This window comes from Mastigoproctus giganteus, chromosome 12 (genome assembly GCF_048544385.1).
Source record: "Mastigoproctus giganteus isolate SK-2022 chromosome 12, ASM4854438v1, whole genome shotgun sequence".
Taxonomy (NCBI): Eukaryota; Metazoa; Arthropoda; class Arachnida; order Uropygi; family Thelyphonidae; genus Mastigoproctus; species Mastigoproctus giganteus.
Genome location: NC_143586.1, coordinates 147,750,247 through 147,774,390, shown reverse-complemented (window position 1 = coordinate 147,774,390; position 24,144 = coordinate 147,750,247). Strand labels below are relative to the sequence as shown.

At 36.5% G+C, this 24,144-nt stretch overlaps 1 protein-coding gene across 1 annotated transcript in view; it reads right to left on the bottom strand.

Moving 5' to 3' along the window:
* LOC150077500 (lysosomal aspartic protease-like) overlaps window positions 1-24,144 on the bottom strand; it is a 137,783-nt gene that overhangs the window by 14,996 nt on the left and 98,643 nt on the right. The window contains exons 4-7 of the mRNA XM_090386387.1: window positions 23,869-24,002; window positions 22,229-22,413; window positions 7,644-7,766; window positions 943-1,090 (exon numbers count right to left, since the gene is read on the bottom strand). Coding sequence (XP_090242513.1) covers window positions 943-1,090; window positions 7,644-7,766; window positions 22,229-22,413; window positions 23,869-24,002 — 590 coding nt within the window. The remainder of the gene's footprint in view (window positions 1-942; window positions 1,091-7,643; window positions 7,767-22,228; window positions 22,414-23,868; window positions 24,003-24,144) is intronic.

Here is a 24,144-nt window from a genome sequence, read left to right as displayed (position 1 = left end):
ATTTTTGATATTATTATTCTTAGATATACAGGGTGATTCAGGAGGAATAGTAAATATTTTGAGAGGTTATAGTATTGATTATTCTGAGTAAAAAAGTTCATATAAACATGTCCAATTCTCAATGGATATGGAGATACAGCTGTTTGAAACTGGTGCACACAGCTTCCTGAATCAGATGTGACCAAGAAACAGTCATAACCTGACCCTGTTTGGTGTTAGAAGTGCTGTTAAGAATGCCGCACATCTTCACACATGTAATTTATTAGTTTTATTATTAGTTTATCAAAATATTCTAAAAGATTTGTAATCACAAATTAGAGTTTCATAAATAAAATAAATTTTTACAAATAACATGGGTAAAGCAACTTCTTTTCCAGTAACTGGTATAAATAATTTTTTCTGTGTCACAGGAATAAGCATATGAAAATATACTAATCTAACACACACAAAATACCTTGCATTCTTAAAATAGCAACAGCTTAAAAACTGGAATAAGCTGTATGAAGTAGTTTAATGTCAAGATAAATCATACAGGGTGAGCACAGTTTATATGCTAAACAAAAGCATGTTCGCAATATTTTTAATTTCTCTGCACTTTGAGTGAGTGTTGCAAATATAGTTTGATCTACACTGCTTGAGAGGAATCCCAAATTGAAATACATCAGCAAGATGGTGTCTGTTAAGTCTGTGGGACCATGAACAAGAAAGTTACCAAGATGCAGATAAGAAGCACTGAAGACTTCAAAATAGCCATTAGGGAGTGTTCACTGGTATTAGCTTTCAACTTGGGGGGGAAAAAAAAAAAAAAAAAAAACAGAAAGAACTTGGACATTGATCAAATAATAATCAAATAATTTGACATTGATCAAATAATAAGCATTTATATTATAAATAATATAAATTTGATTAATATAACATTTAGCTTTGAAAAATGATAATTACTTCACCCATGGCCATTGGAGTTGCCCCAATTTCTTGATTCAGTTTATTCACTTCAGCAGTAGGACCAGCAATTAGTGAAGTGCCTGTATCAGCAATTGCTTCACATCCACCAGCACAATAGACACCTTTTTTACCATTCACAGACATTCTATAAAAAAATAAACATTAAAGTATTTTATATGTGGATTTTAAAGATTTACAGATACCATTTTTTTGTTATTTGTTATTTGGTTTTTAGAAGCATTTAACTTTAGTTGCTTTACGTTGCTTTATTGCATACATAAGGCACACGTTACAAGTCAGGGGTTATGTAATGTTTTGTTGATTAAAGGAAATCTTGAGAAATATATTAAAAAAAAAAAAAAAACCCTAGTGAAGAGCAGCTAGGAGTTTTTGAAAACTGTTTGGCCTCTAAATGCTTAAGCTGAAAGTTAAAACTTTTAGAAAGACTAGTGACAAAAAAAAAATTACTGATAGAAAGGGATAAACAAGAGGATGCTCAATTATGATGTGTGTACAATAACTATTTATCCTCGCCTAGAAATATTTGAGTTGAGAGATCTGATATTATGTATGTATATTCTAATAAGTCTCATAAGTTAATGTATATTTATTTGTTTTTCTAGATCCACTGGTTATTAAACTAGTCAGGAATAGAGTGAGAGGTGATATGATGGCAAAGGTTGAGATCCAATCTGTTACAAAAGTTTTTCATTTGCAAAGCAAATGAAATAAAATAAATCTATAAGGAAATGAAAACATATGTGGAGATGGCTACCCATCACATGAGACTGAAAAATTGGAAAAGCCAGTTCAAGTGTTTGCAAAACACCTGAACACACCCTTTTGGGTGTGCACTTTGTGCACACCCAAAAGAAAGGAAACCTATCTTAGCCACAGATCCTGCCAGTGTGGCTAAAGTGAAACAGCTAGTCCTTGAAGACAGACTTGTAACTATAAATTTTATAGAAATTGAACTGAAAGTTAGACGTGGGTGTTTCTGCCATAATGCACAAGTTCTTGCACATGTCTACGATGGCAACCTGATGGGACATTGACACCTCCTCAAAAAAGAATTCTTCACAATTGGACAATAGTTGGAGTGTTGTAAAGAGAGAGTATTATTGGTATTTTGAGAAATTGTAATGATGGATGAATTCTTGGTTCATCACACTATAACTAGAAACAAAACAGATGAGCAAACAACGGAAACATTCATCTTCACTAACCTCGAGACACGGCAAGGCTCAACTGTCTGCCAACAAGGTCATGTTATTCTTTTGAGTGATCTCTAAAGTTATCATCATTACAGCTTACCTCCCAAAAAGCAACAGCATCACTGGTGAATGCTACAGAAACCTCATGGGAAAGTTAAGAGAAGCTACTGAGTTGAAAGAATGTAGGAAGCTATCCAACAGTGTTCACAGAAACAGTCCATGCATTATGTTATTTTTGAATATTAACAGTGAACATTAATTTGAAAGCTTATGCAAATGGCTTACTGGTGATTGTACATGCTGCATCTTGAGCAAAATTAGAAATGGGCCTAAATCAGTTTTGGTTCAGATTAGTGCTTGGTTTGAGCTTCGTAAGCAAGACATCCCCACCATGTCATCCTTCTGTATGTAAAGTATGCCTACACTCTGTGCCTCTGAGGTAAAATAACAAGTAGAGTATGCCTCCCAATACAAGTCGTCCTTTGCGTACCAAGCGAAGTATCTGAGAGATAAAGTAAAGGTGATTCACTTGATATAAAGTAAAAATACTTTATTTGCATATGTGTCCCAATCATTATTTATGTTTGTGGTGTGTAGTTCAGGAAAACACTAATATTCTGGTCAGACAATATCTTACTTTGTCATAGAGTACATGCAGGACCATCTCAAATGATGCTTGCCATATTCTGATTCATAAGACCCCGACTGATTTAGTGGTACTAAAGAAGAGTCTTGAGTATGCTACTAAAAACAACAGATCTTTTGAGACTCCTGCCCAAGGACAAATACTGATTAGTCAGAAGGCAATATCAAGGATGAAAGCAAATTTATGACAAAGACAGAGAATTTCACAGAGCAGGTGAGACAGTTCAGTAAAGGGCTGGATGACCTATAATAATTCTGGAATAATAATAACTGGGAGAACAGGACAATAGTTAAATAATTTTGGTTTTTATAAGACAGCAACGACAACAGGACCAGGGGCTTGCGAGTTTGATTTGATTTATGCTCTACCCCAGAGGTTTCCTAACTTTCGTGGATCAAGTTGTGCTTGGTTAACACGCTACATTCGTGACTGCCACTGAACATGGCAATCACTCTGTACCGGGTTTTTCCGTTAAGAAGCCCATGGGCTTGTATTTGGTTTTTGCATTTTTAAGGTTCTCATGTCCCTAAATAGAAGCCTATGGGCTTCTTAACGGAAACAGGTTTATTTTGAAATAATATTTATTGATTAATGAAAGGCTATTTTTATTTTAAATAATATTTGATTAATGAAAGGTTATTTTTATTTTAAATATTGCAACAATAGAACAGTATGAAATTAAAAATTATTCTTATTATCTTAAAAAATATATAAATATATAAGACAAATAATAATTGCAAGATGAGAATTATTTATATTAGTAATTTTCATTCAGAACCTGTTGTATCAGAGCAATCTGAGTTAGTAGTGGAAGAATTGTTGTTTTCGTCTTCATCCAATTCCATTAATTCTTCATCACTTCCATCACTAGCAGCCAGATCATCAGATTCAATTTCAAGTCCATGATTGTTTAAGGATAATTTGCAATTTTTGATTTATATTGGTCGCTGGTACTTCTTGTCCATGATGAGTTATTTTACGTGCTCTAATCCGATGTCTCCTAGTCCATCCAAATAAGAACTTGTTGCTTACTTTAAAAGCAGGTGGTATTTTAAGGCCAAATTCTGGTGAGAGAATATAGTTTCGCAATGTGTTATAGGTAACTGATCGGTGGTTATTTCGTTCCTTTTTGAAAAATTCAAATAGTTTTTTCTCAATTTCGGGATAAAACGCCTTCCTTCCTGTGCCCTCAAGACGTTTGTGTTTACATTTTTTAACCAGCTTCAATAATTCTGCTTCTTGTTGCAACCAATGGCGAAGATTTTTCCTGTCAATGCCTGTTTGTTGCGATATCGAATTTTGACTTTCCCCCGCTTTTAAACGTGTCACAAACTATAGTTTTTCCTGGATAGTGTACGATTTTCGTTTACTAGACTTTTTATTTTCCATTTTTAAGGGTTAAATATTCTGACAACGAGTAAAGACGTGCAGTTCACATCTATTGCAATGACATCTCGGGCATGCGCAGAGCGCCGATATACGGTATGTTACGAGAAAGCGCATTATTTATCCCCAATAAAAGCCCATGGGCTTCTATTTGGAAAACAAAATCCTAATATAGGCCTAGATGGGCCTCTTAATGGAAAAACTCGGTAGGTGTATGCTAGAATGGCTTTTACTGAGTGGATTTTTGAGGGTCACAGCAGACCAAGGTGATGGGTTACACAAATTTGAGAACTTGCAGCCTACCTTTACAATGTAGGCTGCAGCAGTCATTCATCCAGTAATCTGGTACCATATGTAAATATTGTGTATGGACATATTTCCTCTGTTTAGATTTCATGTTTTTGACTAAATAGCTACAATTTTCCTGGGCATATTTTGGACTTTTTCTTTTTAATGTTTTTGAAGATAGAGAAGTGTGAGAAGAGCATTATTCACTGCAACAAATTAAAGTGCAACCTAGGGGGATAGTCAGCTTTTTATGAGTATCTGTATGTCTTGTTCTATCACTTTGTTACCTTTATTATTTATTGTCAATCTTATCATTTTCACATTGTATAACTGGAAAATGAAATTTACTGTTTTTTTTGCATTACTGTATTTTATTGGCATATTTATTGTTTGCACATTTTCTATGCAATCTTAGTTTTGCCAACTGTTGATTTTGCCAAACAGCAGTTTTCAGGAATGGACCCCCCCACCCATGGTCGGCAGCAGAATCATAATCTGCCGCCAACCATAATAGATACCATACATTTCTAAAATAACTATGATGGCAATCTGCCTATACGTTATGCAGGAATGTGTCATACTGCCAGTTCAGCAAGTGCATTCCATATTTTATTTATTTAAAATTTGGCTTCCTAGTCTATAATGTTCTGAGAGAAAATAATAAAACGAGTGAAGCTGAAATTGCAGGGTAAGAGTTTTAGACTGAACTGTATGAAGTTTTCCTTTAGCCAGCAAGATATTAATTACTGGACTGAGTTACCTTCATGGATAGTTATGGGTGACAGTTTGGGTCAGCTGGCTCAATACCTAAATGGCAAGTGAAACATGTAAGGAAGCCTTTCATGGCTGTTACAACAAAAGCATACTGCTTTTGTTGTAAAAGCCATGAAACAGTACTAAATCATCACCCAATACATGCCTTTGGTCAATAAACTGACCATGATAACCACTTACATCCAGTGTGGCATCAACTCCATGAAATCGTGGAAAGTATCCTCAGGTATCCTGGACCAGCTGGACAGAAGGATATCCCCGAGTTTAGCAAGAGACCAAGGCAATGGCAAATACTGTGTTCCACTGCATTCCAGAAATATTTGATGGGATTAATGTTGGGGCAATCTGGCAGATGGGATCACATGGAATGCTTGGACATGATCCTCAAACCATTCCTGCACAACACAGGCCTTGTGACATTGTCTTGTTGAAAGTATCCAGGGATCAAACTATCTGCTGTTCTGGACAGTACATGCCAATGCAGTTCACCTCAACTGTAAACCAGTGGTGGTCTCCCCATCCTGCCATGTTGGGTGGTTGTGTGTCTATCTTTGGACCATTCCCACCACACCTTCCCTAAGAACGACTTCACTATGAACCTTCACCTTGAGCAGCTGACAACGCCTGCAGTTGCAAGATGCTGGCTCTGCCTTCCTAGTGACACAAATCATTCCCCATTCAAACTCTGTCAGATCCATCCCTTTCCCCATTCCAGAGGCTTTGCACTGACTTGTACTACCTGTGCCGCACCGGTTGTTACACTAGATGCCTTGGGATTGTTGTTGTTATTTGGTTTTTAGGAGCATTAGCAACTAAGGCCATATTGCTCCGGTGCGGTGATCATTCCTTGACCTTTCCACATACTCCGTATTTGGTGGTGACGGGCTCGAACCCCGGTCTAATCAAGAAGCGTGTGCTACGCACTGCTGCTCCTTCCCACCTGGCTACGGAGGCGCCTATGCCTTGGGATGTTTCCATTCATGGAGACAGGACTGGTCATAATGCTTTGACTCACCGGTATATATTTGAAGTTGAATCTGAAGACTGCATTTACTTGAAGAATGTAATGATAAATATATTTGTGTCAACTCAGGTATGGTATGCAAAAATTAAAATAGTTTTCTTCAGTACAGTTGGTCGTCGACTTACGACCGACTTCCGTTCTGACTGACAGGTCGTAAGTCGATCTGGTCGTATGTCGGCCATATATTTATTAACAGTATTTTTTAACCTTTCTAATCTTTTTATCATCTTTATGATTTATTTTTATAATCTTTTATTTTTCATTTTAAATACAGTAATGTTTTTATCTTTTACTTAGCGATACTGAATATACCTTCGTTTCTACGCCTAGGCTATCTCTCTCTCTCTATGAGGTTAAATTCAAACGTTCTCTACATTTTAATTGGTTTATTATTCATACTGTTTATAAAAAAACAAAACTACAATCTATAATTATATTGTACATAATGTACTGTAAACACAAAAATACAATCTAAAATTAATGTAAAAATTAATACAAATGAAATTTACAAAATCAATTTTCAATCTTTGCTTGTGCTGGGTTGTGCATCATCAGGGCCATGTTCTTGGTTTGAGGTAGGAAATGTTTATTTATAGAGACATTATGCAAAGAAAATCTTTTTTTAAAAACGCTTAAACCACCCAGTACTAGCCTGAAAATCTTCTGTGTAATCGTCTCCGGCGCGTGATTTTAAACTGAAACAAACTTCTAGCCTTTGCTTGCACTGTGTGAAGGCTCATGGGTGTATTTTTTTGTATTAAATCTTCCATCCACATAAACAACAATTTCTCCATTTCATGGATGGGTTCCTGTCGTTGTTTGGTTAAAATTGTAGACTTAATAAGTGCAGAACCTTTCACAGCTTCCCGAATTCTTTCTTTGTCCTTAAGTATCGTCAATACCGTGGAATGTGATAACTTCAAGTCACATGCTATCGTATTCACTTTCTTTCCGCCTTCATACTGCTGGATAATTTTCATTTTACACTCTAAATCAATAGTTTTTCCTTGACTTTTTAGCTGGCATATATGTAGATGAAGTCATTTTCCTTTTACTAAACATTTTATGCGTATTTCAGTAGAATTTTAATTAATACACCACACGCAACAGATACTTGAAAGCGACTGGGTGTATGTGAGAGAGAGTGACCGGGTGTATGTGCCTGGTGCTGTCTTCAGGCCTCCCGTCATCGATTAATTAATTTATTATTATTTTTTTTTTTTGTGGTCGTAAGTGCGGCCGGTCGTAAGTCGCATAGGTCATAAGTCGACGACCAGGTGCATTTTGAAAATAATGGTTTAATTCAGGATGAAACACAATGTATAAGATGTAATCAGAATAGCAAAACAAATCCTTTCTTGCTTACCCATCCATTTTAAATTGCCAATATGCCTTTCTGTCCACTGGAAGGTAAGTGAAATTACCTTTATAATGTGCAGGATCACTACCACCAAATATGATTTCTCCGCCAGGAGTGCTATTTGGATCTCTACAATAACAGAAAACAGCACATATACATTAAATTACAATCTATCAGTTCATTTACAAGAATACCTTAAGTACAACATAATTCATAATTAAAATCACTAATATTTCCATTGTTCGGCAATTTGAAAGACCCATCAAAATAATTAATAATAAAAATGTAAATAAAAAAATAAGAGAATTCTGTACAAAAAGGAATTCAGAGGATAAATGTGGTACATAAAATATGAACAATTGAGCATATTTTCCAATTTTTGCTCTTTTTATTCCCCTCATTTTTTATCCACTGATTAATTGAAACATACAAGGTTTAATCAAAAAAGTATGGTGAATGTTGCAAAAACAAAAAATTAATTTTATTCAATTATAAACATTTACATTGTGACTATTCTTCTATGATATCCTGCAACAAAACACTTGTTCCGTCATGCCTACTACAAAATACTTTTAGACAGTGCATAATGTTTGATTGTATTTCTTGAATCAAGAAATCATTTTTCTTTCATGCCTTGTTTTAATTTCACGAATAACCAAAAGTCACATTATGCCAAATCAAGCAAACATGATGAGTGTGTCACAATGGAAATGTTTTCGTTGGTCAAAAATTTCCAGAGGTAAGTCACATGACAGTGAGCTGTTTAGCTATTTTTTGGGTTAAGGAAGACTGCATCTGTCACTGATTTTAAAAATGTTTGGTAGTAGACAGCATTAACAGTGACAAAATGAATACTGATATCTCAGAGAAAAAATTCTGGTAGCATCATCCCCTTGTCAAAAAATTCAATCAGCATAACTTTCACATGTGATTTTGACTGCAATGCCTTTTTTTTTTTTTTTTTTTTTTAATCTTAGTGATAACATTGTTTTCCATCAGGAGCCTTGAACCTTGGTCTCTGAGTTATATCTATATGGCCAAGATTTGTCACCTGTCATAATTTTTGTAAAAAAAATAAATAATCCACTGCAGCTTGCTTGAACAACCTAGTGGTTTCAATGAGGCCTCAATAATGTCTTTAATCTTTGAGAATGCATGGAACAAACTTTGTGCTCACTAGTATCATGCCCAAACTGAACCAAAGAGACATCTCTTGAGGAATTTCTCAGCCATTAATCTGAATGAATGAATATATGGACTTCACTGATGTTTTGAGGGTTTTGGGAATTTGACAGGTGACCGCTTTTTTTCATCTACAAGCAAAACATTTCCTCATGAAACTTTAAAAATTACCTGAAAACTGTTTTTTTTCATCAGAGCATTCTCTGTAAACTGTTTCCAAGTTTACAAAAAAATTTAATGTTTGTAAGGGGTTCAAAATCTCATCATTTTCAGTGCGTGAGTTGCGAGAAAAAAGGTTCACAAAAAAGGATGCAAACAAAAAACAGCAAAGCCTTTTTTACTTATGTAAACTCTAGAAGGAATGAGATGAATTAGATTGGTCCACTTGATATCAATGGTTCGACTATTGACGATCTACTCAAGTAGCTGACAAACAATGAGTATTTTTCATCTACATTCATACATAAGGAATTCTGTGGGGAAGTGGAGGCCAGAAGTTTATCAAACTCTAACAGGGAGCTAAATGATTTTGTAATGCCCACACTTGTAGGTAGAAGGAATTTGTTTTGTAGAGACGGGACACACTTAAACAAAGGTGGTGCAAATGTTTTTGCCAGTATTATTGAGGATACCTTTAAGGTATCCTCAATAATACTGGCATATATTATCTTTGACCAATATTATCTGATAATATTGGTCAAAGTAACTCTTGCACATACCTTAAGAGTTATTATCTGTTACCCCAACTGGATGTATTATCTAGATGTTCTGTGGGTAGAAACGTTTCACGTGAGCGGGTAGCTAATATCAGGGAAGAGATCATAAAAAACTTCAAGGGTTGTGTTAGGGTTGTTAAATATACAAGAACTGTAAATCTTAATTGTTTATACAGTAACATTAGAAGTGTCGTCAATAAAATGAGTGAATTCGAACTGCTGGTTAAAACAAGTAACGCAGACATAATAGGGCTTACAGAGACATGGTGCCACCCAGAAATTGGGGATGATGAGTTTAAGTACGGCTTGTATAATGTATTTAGGAAGGATAGGGTAGATAGAAGGGGTGGTGGGGTAATGCTTCTTATCAGAAGCAGCCTGAGTGCGACGATAGCTTTCCCAGATTCAGACATTTCACATGCTAGTATAGAGTCTGTATGGTGTGAGATAGTTGGAAACAAAGGTATAATGCGAGTAGGAGTAATCTACAGACCAGGTGATTGTGAAGATTATGACAAAAGCCTCTACATGCAAAAGAAATGGGCAAGTAAGCGTCAATGCCTTATTATGGGTGATTTCAATTTGCCTCTAATTGGAGTAAATGGAAACTCGACATGGGGAACAAAATTTTTAAATCAACTAGATGACTGTTATTTGTATCAACATGTCAAGGGAAAGTACTAGAGAAAAGAATATCCTAGACCTCCTCATCACACATGAATCAGATGACATAACAGGGCTGACAGTAGAGGAACCAGTAGCAGGAAGTGATCACGGAGTTCTACGGTGGATGATGACGAGAGAGGTAGCAGAAGTAAAAGGCAAAGGAATGGGTTTTAATTTCAGAAAAGGAAATTACGATGCCTTAAGGTACTACATGGCCTCTATTAACTGGGTAGATATCGGGCAGAGAATGAATACAATTGAACTGTGGTACGCTTTTAAAACATTAATCACAGATGCCTTGTATGCGTATATACCATTAAAAAAATACTCCACGAGGAGGGCTCCAAGTTGGATGAATAGTGAAGTTGCCACATTACTTGAGCAGAAAAAGGTGGCATGGAAAGGTTACAGAGCAATAAGAAGTACTGAAGCCTATAACAGGTGATGTGTAATAGAGCCACAGAAAAGGTTCGACAGGCAAAGACAGTTTATGAGAAATCACTAGCAAACAGAGCAAAGAGGGAGGATAAAGAATTCTTCACATATATAAATGCCAAGAAGAGCAGGACAAACCAGATCGGACCTTTACGTAAGGGAAAGGGGATAGTATTAAATACACCAGCTGCCGTTGCAGATGAACTCAACAGTTATTTTGCATCGATATTTACAAATGAAAAACCTTTTGTGGCAATGGGAAATTCTGGGAGCGAAGTTAAAAAAATATGTAATTAATGATATTGAAATTTCGCAAGATTATTTAATGAAAAATCTTTCGAGCCTACAGACCAGTAAGGCTCCTGGAGTTGATGGAATATACCCTATAATCTTAGGGGAGGCGGCAAGCGAGTGCATTGAACCATTGAGGCTAATTATGCGAGCATCACTAGACTCTGGGGAGATTCCCTTGGATTAGAAAAGTGCAAATGTATCTCCCATACATAAGGGTGGCTCTAAAAGTGAAGTTGGAAATTATCGACCTGTCAGTCTGACTTCAGTAGTAGGGAAAATCATGGAGGCAATGATCAAGGGTGGAATTCAGGATCATTTGGATCGAATTGAAATTCTCACGGATACTCAGCATGGTTTTGTAAAGGGAAAATCATGTTTAACAAATCTGGTTCGCTATTTTGAAAGGGTCACTCACGAGCTGGATTTAGGGAATAATTTCGACATTGTTTATTTAGATTTCAGCAAAGCTTCTGACTCAGTCCCACATGAGCGGTTGCTTATAAGCTGGAACAGGTTGGAATCACTGGGAAAATCCTTAGATGGATAGAAGGATGGCTTCAGGGCAGGAGGCGGAGGGTTGTGATAAATGGCTATTCCTCAGATTGGGTTGATGTAAGAAGTGGGGTTCCCCAAGGATCAGTGTATTAGGACCACTGTTGTTTTTAATTTTCATAAACGACATTGATGAAGGGATAGAGGGTGTGATGTCTAAATTTGCAGATGTTAAAATTGGTAGAGTAGTTAATGATCACTGTCAAGCTGAGCTTCTTCAGAGAGACCTAGATAGACTTCAGGAATGGTCAGAAAAATGGCAGCTATGCTTTAATCCAACAAAGTGTAAGATATTACACCTGGGAAACAGTAATCCCAAAATAACTTATTCACTTGGTGGAGTTCAACTAAACCCAGTACTGGAGGAAAGGGACTTGGGTGTTACGATACGGTCAGACATGAAATTCTCTGAGCATTGTAAACAGGTTGCAAGGAAAGCCCATGGTGTCCTATCGATGATCTATCGAACTTTTGCAAGTAGAGATAGGGACGTGATAATCCCATTATATAAGGCTTATGTTAGACCACACTTGGAATACTGTATTCAAGTATGGAGACCTCACCTAAAGAAAGACATTGAGCTTCTTGAAAGGGTGCAAAGAAGGGTAACTCGCCTGTTGAGATCGGCAAAAGGGCGTCCTTATGAAGAAAGACTTCGAATATGTGGGTTGCAGAGTTTGGAAACTAGACACCTTAGAGGAGATTTGATTGAGGTGTTTAAGGCTCTGAGAGGCATCAGTAAAATGAATGAGGATGAAATTTTCAAGATTATAAATGATGCTAGAACTAGGGGACATAAATTCAAGTTACGGGGGGAAATGTTTAGATTGGACTGCAGGAAGTTTTATTTTAGCCAGCGAGTTATAAATTACTGGAATGTTGCCTTCATGAGTGGTAGAGGCCGACAGTTTGGGGAAATTCAAAGGTCATCTGGACAGTACTTTCGGGTAAGGGAAGCGCATAGGATGATAGTTAATTTCCTTTTTTTTTTATTAATTATTATTTATTTTTTGTTTTGATCATTGTTTTGTTCGGATTATTTATTTATTTTTTTTGGCTGGTGCAGCATAAGCCATAGGCTTTCTTGCACCATGCGGCCATTACTAATACTAATAACTGAGAGCAAAGTGGAGGAGAAATTGTTGAAGTTAAACGTAAGAAAGGCACCTGGAATGGATGGGATCTATCCAGTTATATTAAAGGAGGCGGCAAAGGAAGTAAGCAAATCCTTAACTATAATTATGAGAACAGCCTTGGATTCAGAGGAGGTCCCTACAGACTAGAGATGTGCAAATGTATCCCCAGTTCACAAAGGGGATCAAAGGGTGACATGAGTAATTACAGACTTGTTAGTTTAACTTCTGTTCCAGGGAAAATCATGGAATCACTGGTTAAAGAAGCATTGCAGGATCATCTCGACAAGACTGCAGTTATAGTTCAGACACAGTATGGGTCTGTTAAGGGGAAGTCTTATCTGACCAATCTGATTGGATACAATGTGGTCACAAAGGAACTGGATGCAAAAAATAATTTTGATATCATATACTTGGATTTCAGGAAAGCTTTTGATACTGTTGCACATGGAAGACTGCTGTACAAACTGGAGAAGTATGGCATTAAGGGCAAGTTGCTGCTTGGATAAAGGGATGTCTGAGTGGGAGAAGACAGTGGTAATCAATGGACTCTGCTCTTTGTGAACTAATGTTATTAGTCCACAAAGAGCAGTTATTAGTGTAGTTCCCCCGGGTTTGGTACTAGACCCATTGTTTTCTATATTTATCAATGATACTGATGAAGGTATATCAGGTTTAATGTCCAAGTTTGCAGATGATATGAAGGTTGCTAAGGACAGTACGCTACTGCAAGAGGATCTAGAAAAGTTGGGCAGATGGACTGAGAGGTGGCATGCAAATTTTAACATTTAAAAATGCAAAGAACTACATATGGGTGCCAGTAACAATGTACCAACTATGTGGTATAACACTCAGAGTACTGGAGAATGAAAAAGACTTGGGGTATTTTGTGCATTCAGATTTTCAGACAAGTTCCCAGAGCAGCTCATGGGATCTTGTTGATGATATACTGAAATTTTGCTAGCAGGGATAAGGAGTTGTTATCCTCTTGTATAAGGCAATGACCAGGCCACACCTTGAGTACTGCATAATGGTCTGGAGGTCTCATTTTAGGAAGGATGTAGAGTTGCTTGAACATGTACAGAGAAGGGCAACAAGATTGGTGAGGGGAACAAAGGGGTCCTCTTACCAAGAAAGGCTTAAGTTCTGCAAATTGAAGCATCTGGATACTAGGCACCTGTCAGGTGTGTAAGGCCTTGAATGGTATGAGCAAGCTCAATGCTCATGGGATTCTTCCTCTTGCTTGGATTACACACCTGAGGGGGCATAAATTCAAGCTGAGGAAAGACAGTTGTATAACAGATGTGCAGAAACTTACCTTTAGTCAGCGAGTGGTTTGGTTGCTGGGACAAACTTCCATCAGTCACTGTCGAAGCTGATAGCTTAAATAAATTACAGGAAGAAATGTATAAACTTTTGGTATCAATGGATGGGTGAAATGGGAAGCTTTTTTTTTTTTTTTTTATGTATTTATTTTGGCTGATTGCTTGCTTTCTTGCATCATATGCCTCTACTAATGCTAAAAAAAAAAAAAAAAATGTTTTTAGTAAGTCCTACTCACTATCTTTTAGATAATACCATCATCCAAGAATTTCAATAAACTTTTTGATTAAGCCTTGAATTTTTTAATGTTCAGAAATATGATTCCTTTTGTTATTTAAATTAAAGTCACTGTTATTAGATACATTTTCGCACCGTTCAAACTGACAGTTAATGACATACAGAATAGTAAATGAAAAAATTAAATTTTTTTTTAACCTGATTCTGAGGTAAAACATTAAAGTTGAATGTTTTATCAGAATCAGGTAAAACATTCAACTGTGTTACTTAAACAACTTAAAACATTCAACTGTATTATTTAAACTAATTTTGTCCTTTGGCTTATTTCTTTTTTGTTTCAAATGGATTTTTTTTAACTGTCTTTCTACTTTACTTATTTTACTGATTATTTCCATGTCTAATCTTTAATCTTCATTAATGACCATTCCTGCTGAGCACAGTTCATAGCCAGCCTGATGAACTGCACGTGATGTGTGAACAGGTGTATTTTCCTGGTGAAACAAAAACACCTTTAGTCAGTTCTCCTGGCTTCTCTGACTTGGTTGAGTCTTATAATTTATTGTTAGTCCCTTTGGAAGACAACTACCATTATTATCCATTTTGAATTCCAGAAGATGGATTCAATGACCTTGCTTGCTGATAGGACTGATCTGGCATTCTTCAGAAGTAGCGAATCAGCATGCTTCCATTGTGGCTCTGGCTGGTAATGATAAAACCATATTTCACAATGGTTACATATCTTGCCAGGAAATATTTAGGATCTCCTTGATAATGAGCAAATAGTTGCTTTAAAGTTTTTAATCAATTGATATTTCTGATTGAGTGTCAAAAGGCAGGGGACACATGCAAAAACCTCTTTTATACCTAATTCATTTGACAATGTTTTTCATCTGTTTATTATTATTATTAGCTATATGGTGCAAGGAAGCCTGAAGCTTATGCTGCACCAGCCAAAAAAAAAAAAAAAAAATCCTGAGTTACCCTGAGAGAGAGAGAGGGAGAGAGAGAGAGAGAGAGAGAGAGAGAGAGAGAGAGAGAGAGAGAGAGAGAGAGAGAGAGAGAGAGATAGAAAGGAATCACCAAGAAAGAGAAGAATGATGATATTTCATTGAGATGCCTGTGGCCTCCACTTTTTTCCTAATCATCCATCACCATATCGTGAACTTTATAGATGTTTTCTGGAGTGGTTGCTGTTCAAGGATATTCACTATGCTGTTCATTTTCAATGCTAGTTCTACCATGCCTAACTTCAACAGAAAATTTTTGATGCTTCATGTGATAAATTCTCTTAATGTATTTACAGTCTTCATTAATCTCAATAAGCACTTTTGTAAAGATATATATCTCTGTCTTTCCAGATTTCTCTTTTGCAATTCTACTAAAGTTTTCTTAAAAGTTTGCCACTTGGCTTAGCTAGTATGAGTCAATTGGTTTCACCTGTTGTAGTTAAAAGGTTTTAGCCTATAATTCATCCAATTTTGTCATCTGAGTAAGATATATATATCTCTGTCTTCCCAGATTTCTCTTTTGCAATTCTACTAAAGTTTTCTTAAAAGTTTGCCACTTGGCTTAGCTAGTATGAGTCAATTGGTTTCACCTGTTGCAGTTAAAAGGTTTTAGCCTATAATTCATCCAATTTTGTTATCTGAGTATATAATTAGTATACAATTACTATCTTCTATATCATTATAAATCGATTTGCATTACTCAAAGATGTACAAATTGAATTCACATAATAATAGCAATTCCAATTCAAGATAACATTCTGTATGCTGATGAATAAAAAAAACAAGAAAAAAAAAAAACAAAGATAGAGAAAAAAATTTCAGCAATGCATTTTTAACAAGATATTACTATTTTTATGCTGGTATACTGAAAGAGGAAATTTCAGTGCATAAGGTAAATAGAATTAGTTTTTCTGCAAGATAAAATAAGTTAATAAAATGAATAAAAACATGCTTAATATTTTCCCCAAAATTTTTACTCAATAAAAGGTTGACTAATACACGGTACATAATGTCCTTGTAAAACAGCTGTTGTTTCTGGCTTCCTCAACTTTAATAAATTCAAATATTTAACTTCTTTTTCCATCAAAAAGGAAATGATCTGATTTTCAAAATGAGAAGGAGCTTTATGGGGAGTTTTTCCCCCCATTTCATTTCATTTCACAAATGGAGAAATAAGTAATCACTGCACATTTTGTAAAAGGTATTGTCTAACCACAGATGTACTTGTGCCATAAGAAACTAAATCAAACAAATAAAATATCAAGAAATAATATTACTTTTTATATCAACATGCTTTAATTCTGCATGCAACACTGTTCATGTACACATGATATACCTGTTTCAGATCATTTTCAGGCCTCACTTCAAAACATTTCAGTACTGATTTTGACACTAGGCACAGCACAATCTTAAATTACTCAAGTATAACCTATCATTTGAACTTCTTACTGAAGAGATTGACCTTTTTGTCTGTTCTTGTGTGAAAAACATAATGCATGCTACAAGCAGGTAGTACTTACTCATAGTATGCATTAATTACCAATAGGTAGTTTCAAATTATATCTTCCTCTAATTTGCTGTTTCATTTTGAGAACACAAAAATCTTAACTGATTGTGGTTAAAATTTTTTGTTCAAGTCTGAGATAAGGACTAAGGAATCATGAATCTGTGACATACACATTGAGCTACCTCACATCTGAGATGAATAATCTCATGTGGAATAACTGTATTCCATTCTAGATGAGGTTTACCACCCATATCCACAATCAGCCATTTAACTAAAATTTTTGGTGCTTAAAGGCTAATATCAGAACTGTGTAACTGCTTTTCATCAATATGACAAAACATAACATAGGTTATGCTTGAACTGACATTTCTACATTACCATCAACAATTATGCATTTGTTAACTACTGTACAAGCAATCCTTGACTTATGTAAGGGTTCCGATCAGGAAATCTGTATCAGAGGCGAGTACCAAGATGATTTTTTACTAAAAATTTAACAGAAATCTGTACATGAATCGAAATTTTAAGTAACTCTGAAACCACCCAAAATCTGTATATAAACATAAATCTGCAATTAAAAAAAAAAAAAAAAAAAACCACTTTATTTATATCTTATAGCATTTGTATATTACAATTACATACTCATAGCATGTGCATTAGAATATTATTTAAAAAACAAAACCTTTAAAGTATGTATACATACAAAACTTATTTCCAGTGTGTGTGTGGGGGGGGGGGATATAGCACTGATATTAGTTGGAGGATGAGGTTGAAGAGAGCTATCATGTTGTTAATATCAGACTGTTTCTGACTTGTCTTCCAGCTCTAAAATAGCTGAATATCAGTAGAAGTACAGTGCTGAACTTGGAATCAAAGAATCTGAAAGTTGAGAAGATTGCTCAATCTTTTTCATGAATTTACCTAGGGAGGTTTGAATGAATGTTTTCTTTTTCTCCTCGTAGATAATTTAAGCATAGTACTAATTTTCTTCAACTATTATGCTTGTCTTCGATGATACTGAGATTAGCATTAGTAGAGGCATTTGATGCAAGAAAGCAAGCTTATGCAGCTTCAGCCAAAAAAACCACTTCCACTTCACCCCTCTGTTCGTTCAAAATACCTGTCCAGCTCAGCCTTAAACTTATTTAGGCTATCAACTTCCACGACAAGGGATGGAAGTCTGTTCCACCAACCAACCACCCTCTGGCTAAAGGCAAATTTCGGCACATCTATCCTACACCTGTCTTTCCTCAATTTGAATTTATGCCCTCTCAGGTGATTAATCTGAGCGAGAGGTAGCATCCCATCAGCATTGAGCATGCTCAAACCATTCAAGGCTTTATACACCTCTATCAGATCACCTCGCTGGTGCCTAGTCTCCAGACACTGTAATTTGCAAAACTTAAGCCTTTCTTCATAAGAGCACCCCTTTGTTCCATTCACTAATCTTGTTGCCCTTCTCTGTACTCATTCCAGCAGCTCTACATCCTTCTTGAAATGAGGCCTCCAGACCTGTATACAGTACTCTAGGTGTGGCCTGACCATTGCCTTATACAAGGGAATAATCACCTCCTTATCCCTGCTAGAAAAATTCCTATATATCATTGACAATACACCATGAGCTACTCTTGCAGCCCATCTGCACTGCTCAGAGAATTTCATATCTGCCTGCACAACCACCCCCAGGTCCCTTTCATTCTCTACCACTGTCAGTGTAGTACCACAGAGTTGATACGTTGCTCTGGGGTTGCTGTTTCCCATGTGTAGTACTTTACATTTGTCAATGTTAAACTTCATTTGCCACCTCTCAGCCCATCTGCTCAACCTTTCCAGATCCTGTTGCAGCAGCATAGTGTCAGTAGTGTCCTTGACAACCCTGCCTACCTTTGTATTGTCTGCAAACTTCAACATTAAGCTTGATATACCATCATCAATATCATTTATAAATACAGAAAACAATAATGGACCCAACACTGAGCTCTGAGGGACTCCACTAATAACATTAGTCCACGACGAGCAGTGTCCATTGATTACCACTCTCTGTCTTCTCCCCCTCAGCCACCCCTTTATCCACAGCAGCAATTTGCCTCCAATGCCACACTGCTCCAATTTATGCAGCAGTCTTCCATTTGCAACAGTATCAAAAGTCTTTCCAAGATCCAAGTATATAATATCAAAGTTATTCCCTGCATCCAGTTCCTTTGTGACTGCATCATAGTATCCAATCAAATTGGTCAGGCAAGACTTCCCCTTAACAAAACCATGCCGTGTCCGAGCTATAACACAGCATGGTCTTGTCTAAATGATCCTGCAGTGCTTCTTTAAACTAGTGCCTCCATTAATTTTCCTGGAACAGAAGTTAAACTCACAGGTCTATAATTACTTGTGTCAGCCTTTGATCCTCCTTTGTGAATTGGGGGTCACATTTGCACATCTCCAGTCTGTGGGTACCTCCCGAGTCCAAGGAAGCTCTCATAATTATGGCTAAGGGTTTGCTTACTTCCTCTGCTGCCTCCTTTAATATAACTGGATAGATCCCATCCACCTCGGGTGCCTTTCTTGTGTTTATCTTCAACAATTTCTCCTCCACTTTACTCTCAGTTATTACAAGATTCTCTAGCTTACTGCTAGAGTTGAATACACCTCTGGCTTTCCCCTCGCTAAATAACTCCTCATGTGTGAATGTCGATGCAAAATATTCATTTAGTTTGCTAGCTACCTGAGCAGGATCATCAACAATTGACCCATTGATATCAAGTGGACCAATCTGATTCATCCCCTTCCTTCTAGAGTTTACATAAGTAAAGAACTCTTTGCTGTTTTTCTTTGCATCCCTTGCCAAAGATTTCTCGTAATCTGCCTTCGCCTGCCTAACCTCCTTGGTAACTTGGTTACAGATCAACTTGTATCTATCATAGGCTTCTGTGTCATGTGTTAATTTGTATGTATCCCATGCATGTTTCTTCTCTGCCATATGCCTCATTAGGTCATCTGACATCCATTTAGGCCTAAACCTTGAACAATATTTCTTAGTTGGTATGTAAAGCCTAGTAGCTTCCAAGATAAGTTCTTTGAATGCTTCCCATTTTGCATTTGCTGTTGGTAACATCATCAGTTGGTCCCACTGTATAGAATTTAAATACTGTCTCAGTCCATCGTAGTCGCCTTTACGAAAGCAATAACCCTTCCCTTCCCTTTACCCCTAATGGTAGTTACCTCTTTGAGTAAATCCCACTTCAGCACACTGTGATCACTGCCACCTAGTGGTTCATTTATCTGCAGATTCTTAATGCATGAAGAATCACTGCTGATAATCAAATCAAGAGTATTCCTCCCTCTAGTTGCCTCCCGAACATGCTGATGTAGAAAACAATCATCCAATAAATCCACAAAAGCCTTGCTAGTGTGTGAGTGACCAGCCCCCAAATTCCAGTCAATATCTGGGAAATTAAAATCTCCCATTATAAGACTCTCTGATTTACTGGCCCACTCTATTTCCCTGTACAGTTTCTTATTATACTCATCAGAGTCATTAGGCCTATAGCACACTCCTACTCTCAATTTTGATCTCCCAATGCTTATGTCACACCAAACTGACTCGACACTGCACTGTCCAGCGATGTCCACTGGCTTCACTTCCTTGGATTTTATGTATTTCTTAACTAATAGCATAACCCCTCCTCCCTTCCTATCCAGTCTATCCTTTCTGTAGACGTTGTACTCCCGAAATTCCAGTTCTGCATTCCTTATATATCTGTGTGACACCACGTCTCTGATATCCCAACAATATCTGCCTTTGATGTTTTGAGCAATACCTCAAATTCATTTACTAAACTCCTAGCATTGGTGTACACGCAACTATACATGCACCTATTTCTATTCTTAGCTACCCTAACACAACCCATGTGTTTACTTGTACCGCAATGACTCCCAGCAGTTTCTGAAATATCCTGCATCTTGTTTTTCAGGCTTCTGCTCATTCCAATAGAAGCAGTGCAAGAATATCTTTCACCTCTGCCAGTGGCTATTGTTAATCTATTCGTCTTTGTCTCCCCCCAAGCTAGCAGTTTTCCTAAACAAGATCACATATCTCTATTGGGGATTACCCTAACTTTTAATCTCTCTCTCTCTCTCTCTCTCTCTCTCTCTCTCTCTCTCTCGGCACAAGCACATCACAAATATTGCTTCCTCTGCATCTAAAAAACTAGGTTGTTTCTTTCGCTCTTGGCATTACATTTCTTCTAAACAGCTACTCAACTCTGTACAAATCGTAAATCCACCCTACCATGGAATATTGTTCCCACATGTGAGGTGGTGCCCCCTTAACCTCTCTCAGGATTCTAGACTCCATTCAAAAGAGGGCAGTTAGGTCGTTAATGACCCATCTCTTACAAAGTCTCTCCACTCTGTCTTATATACAGTTCTGTTTCTATTGCATTCCTTTTTTACAGATACTTCTGTTGGCCTTGTTATTCTGAATTTGCTTCTATAATTCCCCTCTCTCTTCCAAACCAGTTTGAATGCTTGTCACAACCAGTCAGCATCCTTTTATGGTCCAACTTTTTTCATTTATTCCTTCAACTTCTGTTTTCTGGAACAGCCTCCCTTCATATGCATTTCTTGAAAATTACTATATATAGAAATTCAAGTCTAATGTAAACAAGTATCTTCTTTCATCATCTCAACCTTCAATCTACACAAGGTACAAATTACTATAGGTTCTAAATACCTTAAATGCTTGGGGGTTTCATAAAATAATAATCCTTAACTGTAGATTCCACAATTTTTCTATCACAGACTATAGGTCCGTAGCACTGGATCACTATCAGAACCATCCCCTTCCCACAAGGGAGAGATATCAGCACATTTGTGTTCCAATCTTCTAAAGATTGTAACACAAAGAAATTAAATCTGCACCCAGGGATCCCTCCATTATCATGGGTTTGATACTAAATATTATCATGTATCAAAGAATTAAACATGCCTTTTGAAAACTAAAAGTTCTCCAATAAACAGTAATACAGGGTGGGCCAAAAGTAGGTATATAGTACTGATCAGCTCATGGTATTTTTATTTTATTTGACACTTATGGACTTCTGTTTTTTGGGACGAAGCAAAGGAAAGGTTTTTGAGAGGAAGCCCCACACAGTGGACAAATTGAAGGAGCTCATCTCTCAAGCATTTATCGACATTGGTGCTAACCAGAATTTGTGTGTTACTGTGTGTCACAGTGTCGGGGACAGGTTCCAGGAATGTTGCAATGTTGATGGAGGACATTTTGAGCACTTAAGAGACTAAACATGACCCGATCAGTACTGTATACCTACTTTTGGCCCATGTGTACAAACAAATTTTAAAAGAAATCTATAAAAAAATTATGGCATATCTGAGACTTCTTTGCAGAATTCTGGGATTCTGCAGAATACAGCTTGGAAACTGCCACTAGCATGTATCACTGAATCATAATTTTATTACACTGTGGTATTAATTTGAAATCTTTTATTACCAATCACAATACCAAATATATTTCTATTATTACCTGTTCAGATAGAAAGAAAACACTGGTCGATCTACCAACTTTTGATTAATCATGTTTTGAAATACGGGTGTCACATTATCAACTGAAATTGAGCCAAAAGCTAGACCCAAAATACCATCAAATTTTGCTGCCACAAATGTCAACCCAGGTTCTGATACAGCTTCAGCAAATGTCTGGTCTTTCACCTGAGATGAAAAATATAATAAAAATAAAAAAATTATATTTTTATAGTCACTATCTTTGTGTGTAAACAGAAAATTTATTCATTTATTATTATTATTATTCTATCCAGCCATTGCATAACAAGGTAACTATTAAATAAATGATAACACCATATTAAAAACAAACACACATATATATGGAATGTTATTCTATCTCTCAACAAGCTCCAAAAACACACTGGTAAAAACAAATTGAGGATTCCTGCTTTACTGAACAATTTACCATATTGATACTCATTGTGGCTGAAATGACAATATCCATTCATGGATTGACGTGATAATGTAAATTATACTAAGTTCTACAACAAATATAGGTGGGGAATATGAAAATTCAAGCTTGCAACCATTTCATTAAATACTTCGCCATATTATAGACATCTTATTCATGAACATCAGATGCAAAAGACAACACTCCAGTTCAGTATAATTAAATATTTGAAAATGTCATCTCAGACAGATTTGTCTGGGTCTAAGGTTGGTCAGAAGACTGGAAGGACACTAACAATACCACATTACAGCATGGCTTGGTGTGTCACAAAGTTTTATCAGCAGGTAGTGGAACTGTTCCGAGAAAACACAGACTGTTCATGGATATTTATGTTGAGGTCACGGGCCATCAACAATGGCAAGGCAGAATCACTTTCCCTCCACCCACCAACCAAAACTTCCACAACTGATGTTCAAATGTTAACCAGTTACTCGTGTATTTGCAGCAGCTACAAGGGTGCCAACCGAACAACCAAAATCATCTGTATGGATGTAGTCTTTATGTGATAAAAGCTATGTTCTATTGAAGGTCCAATATCATGGGGCCAGAAGAATGTGCACAACCAAATGTCATAATTGAACCAATGAGAAATGGTGCCATGTGCTTTTCAGAGACTAGCCTGGATACATGCAGTAGTAGAATTCTCTGGATCTTATGTGGTATGAAAGAGGAACTCTGAAACATATCTGGCAATTGTTGCCATACAGCACACTAAAGTCACTGTCTGTGCATAAGCCAACAAACACTGTTTCTACAAGTTAACCCATTCCATGCAATTCTGAAACACTGCACAGTACTCTGCTTCTGATGAGTCATGTCTCAGTAAAGCCGTGGTGTTATTGTTCATTCTGAAGCTGCTTTGAAAATGTGACATGCACCTATCTCAAATTTCCCAACATTGTTTGCACATGCTATGATCTCCTAATTGTTTTGACATATGTATATACTCTCGACTTCAATATCAGAATGGGTACTAAAGGAATCGTGTAAAAAAAGGGGAGGTGGAACCATAAATTACAATGTCACTGTCATCAAAATAAATGACATATAAACTCCACAAAATCATTACTGCCCTTTACAGTATACCGAATCAACAGAGGAGAGAACTTTAGCAAGAAATCTGAAAAGTGCTTACAAAAATAAAGACTTACCACTGTATTTCCAACGCCAAGATAATCAGTACTCAAATATCCTGTCATGCTTCCACTTCCATATTTTATTTCAAAAGCAGTGCCATTCTTCTTGTATGTGCTAGATTTTGAGCTGTCGTATTTATTATGTAACACTAGTAAAATAAACAGAAATCTAATTTAGTTATATATAACCTTCTATTAAATAAACTACAATATATCTCAAAAAATAGATAAAAAGAATGAGATACTTTAGAGAAAGAAATTATGAAATAAGATACTTTCACAAACCAGAAA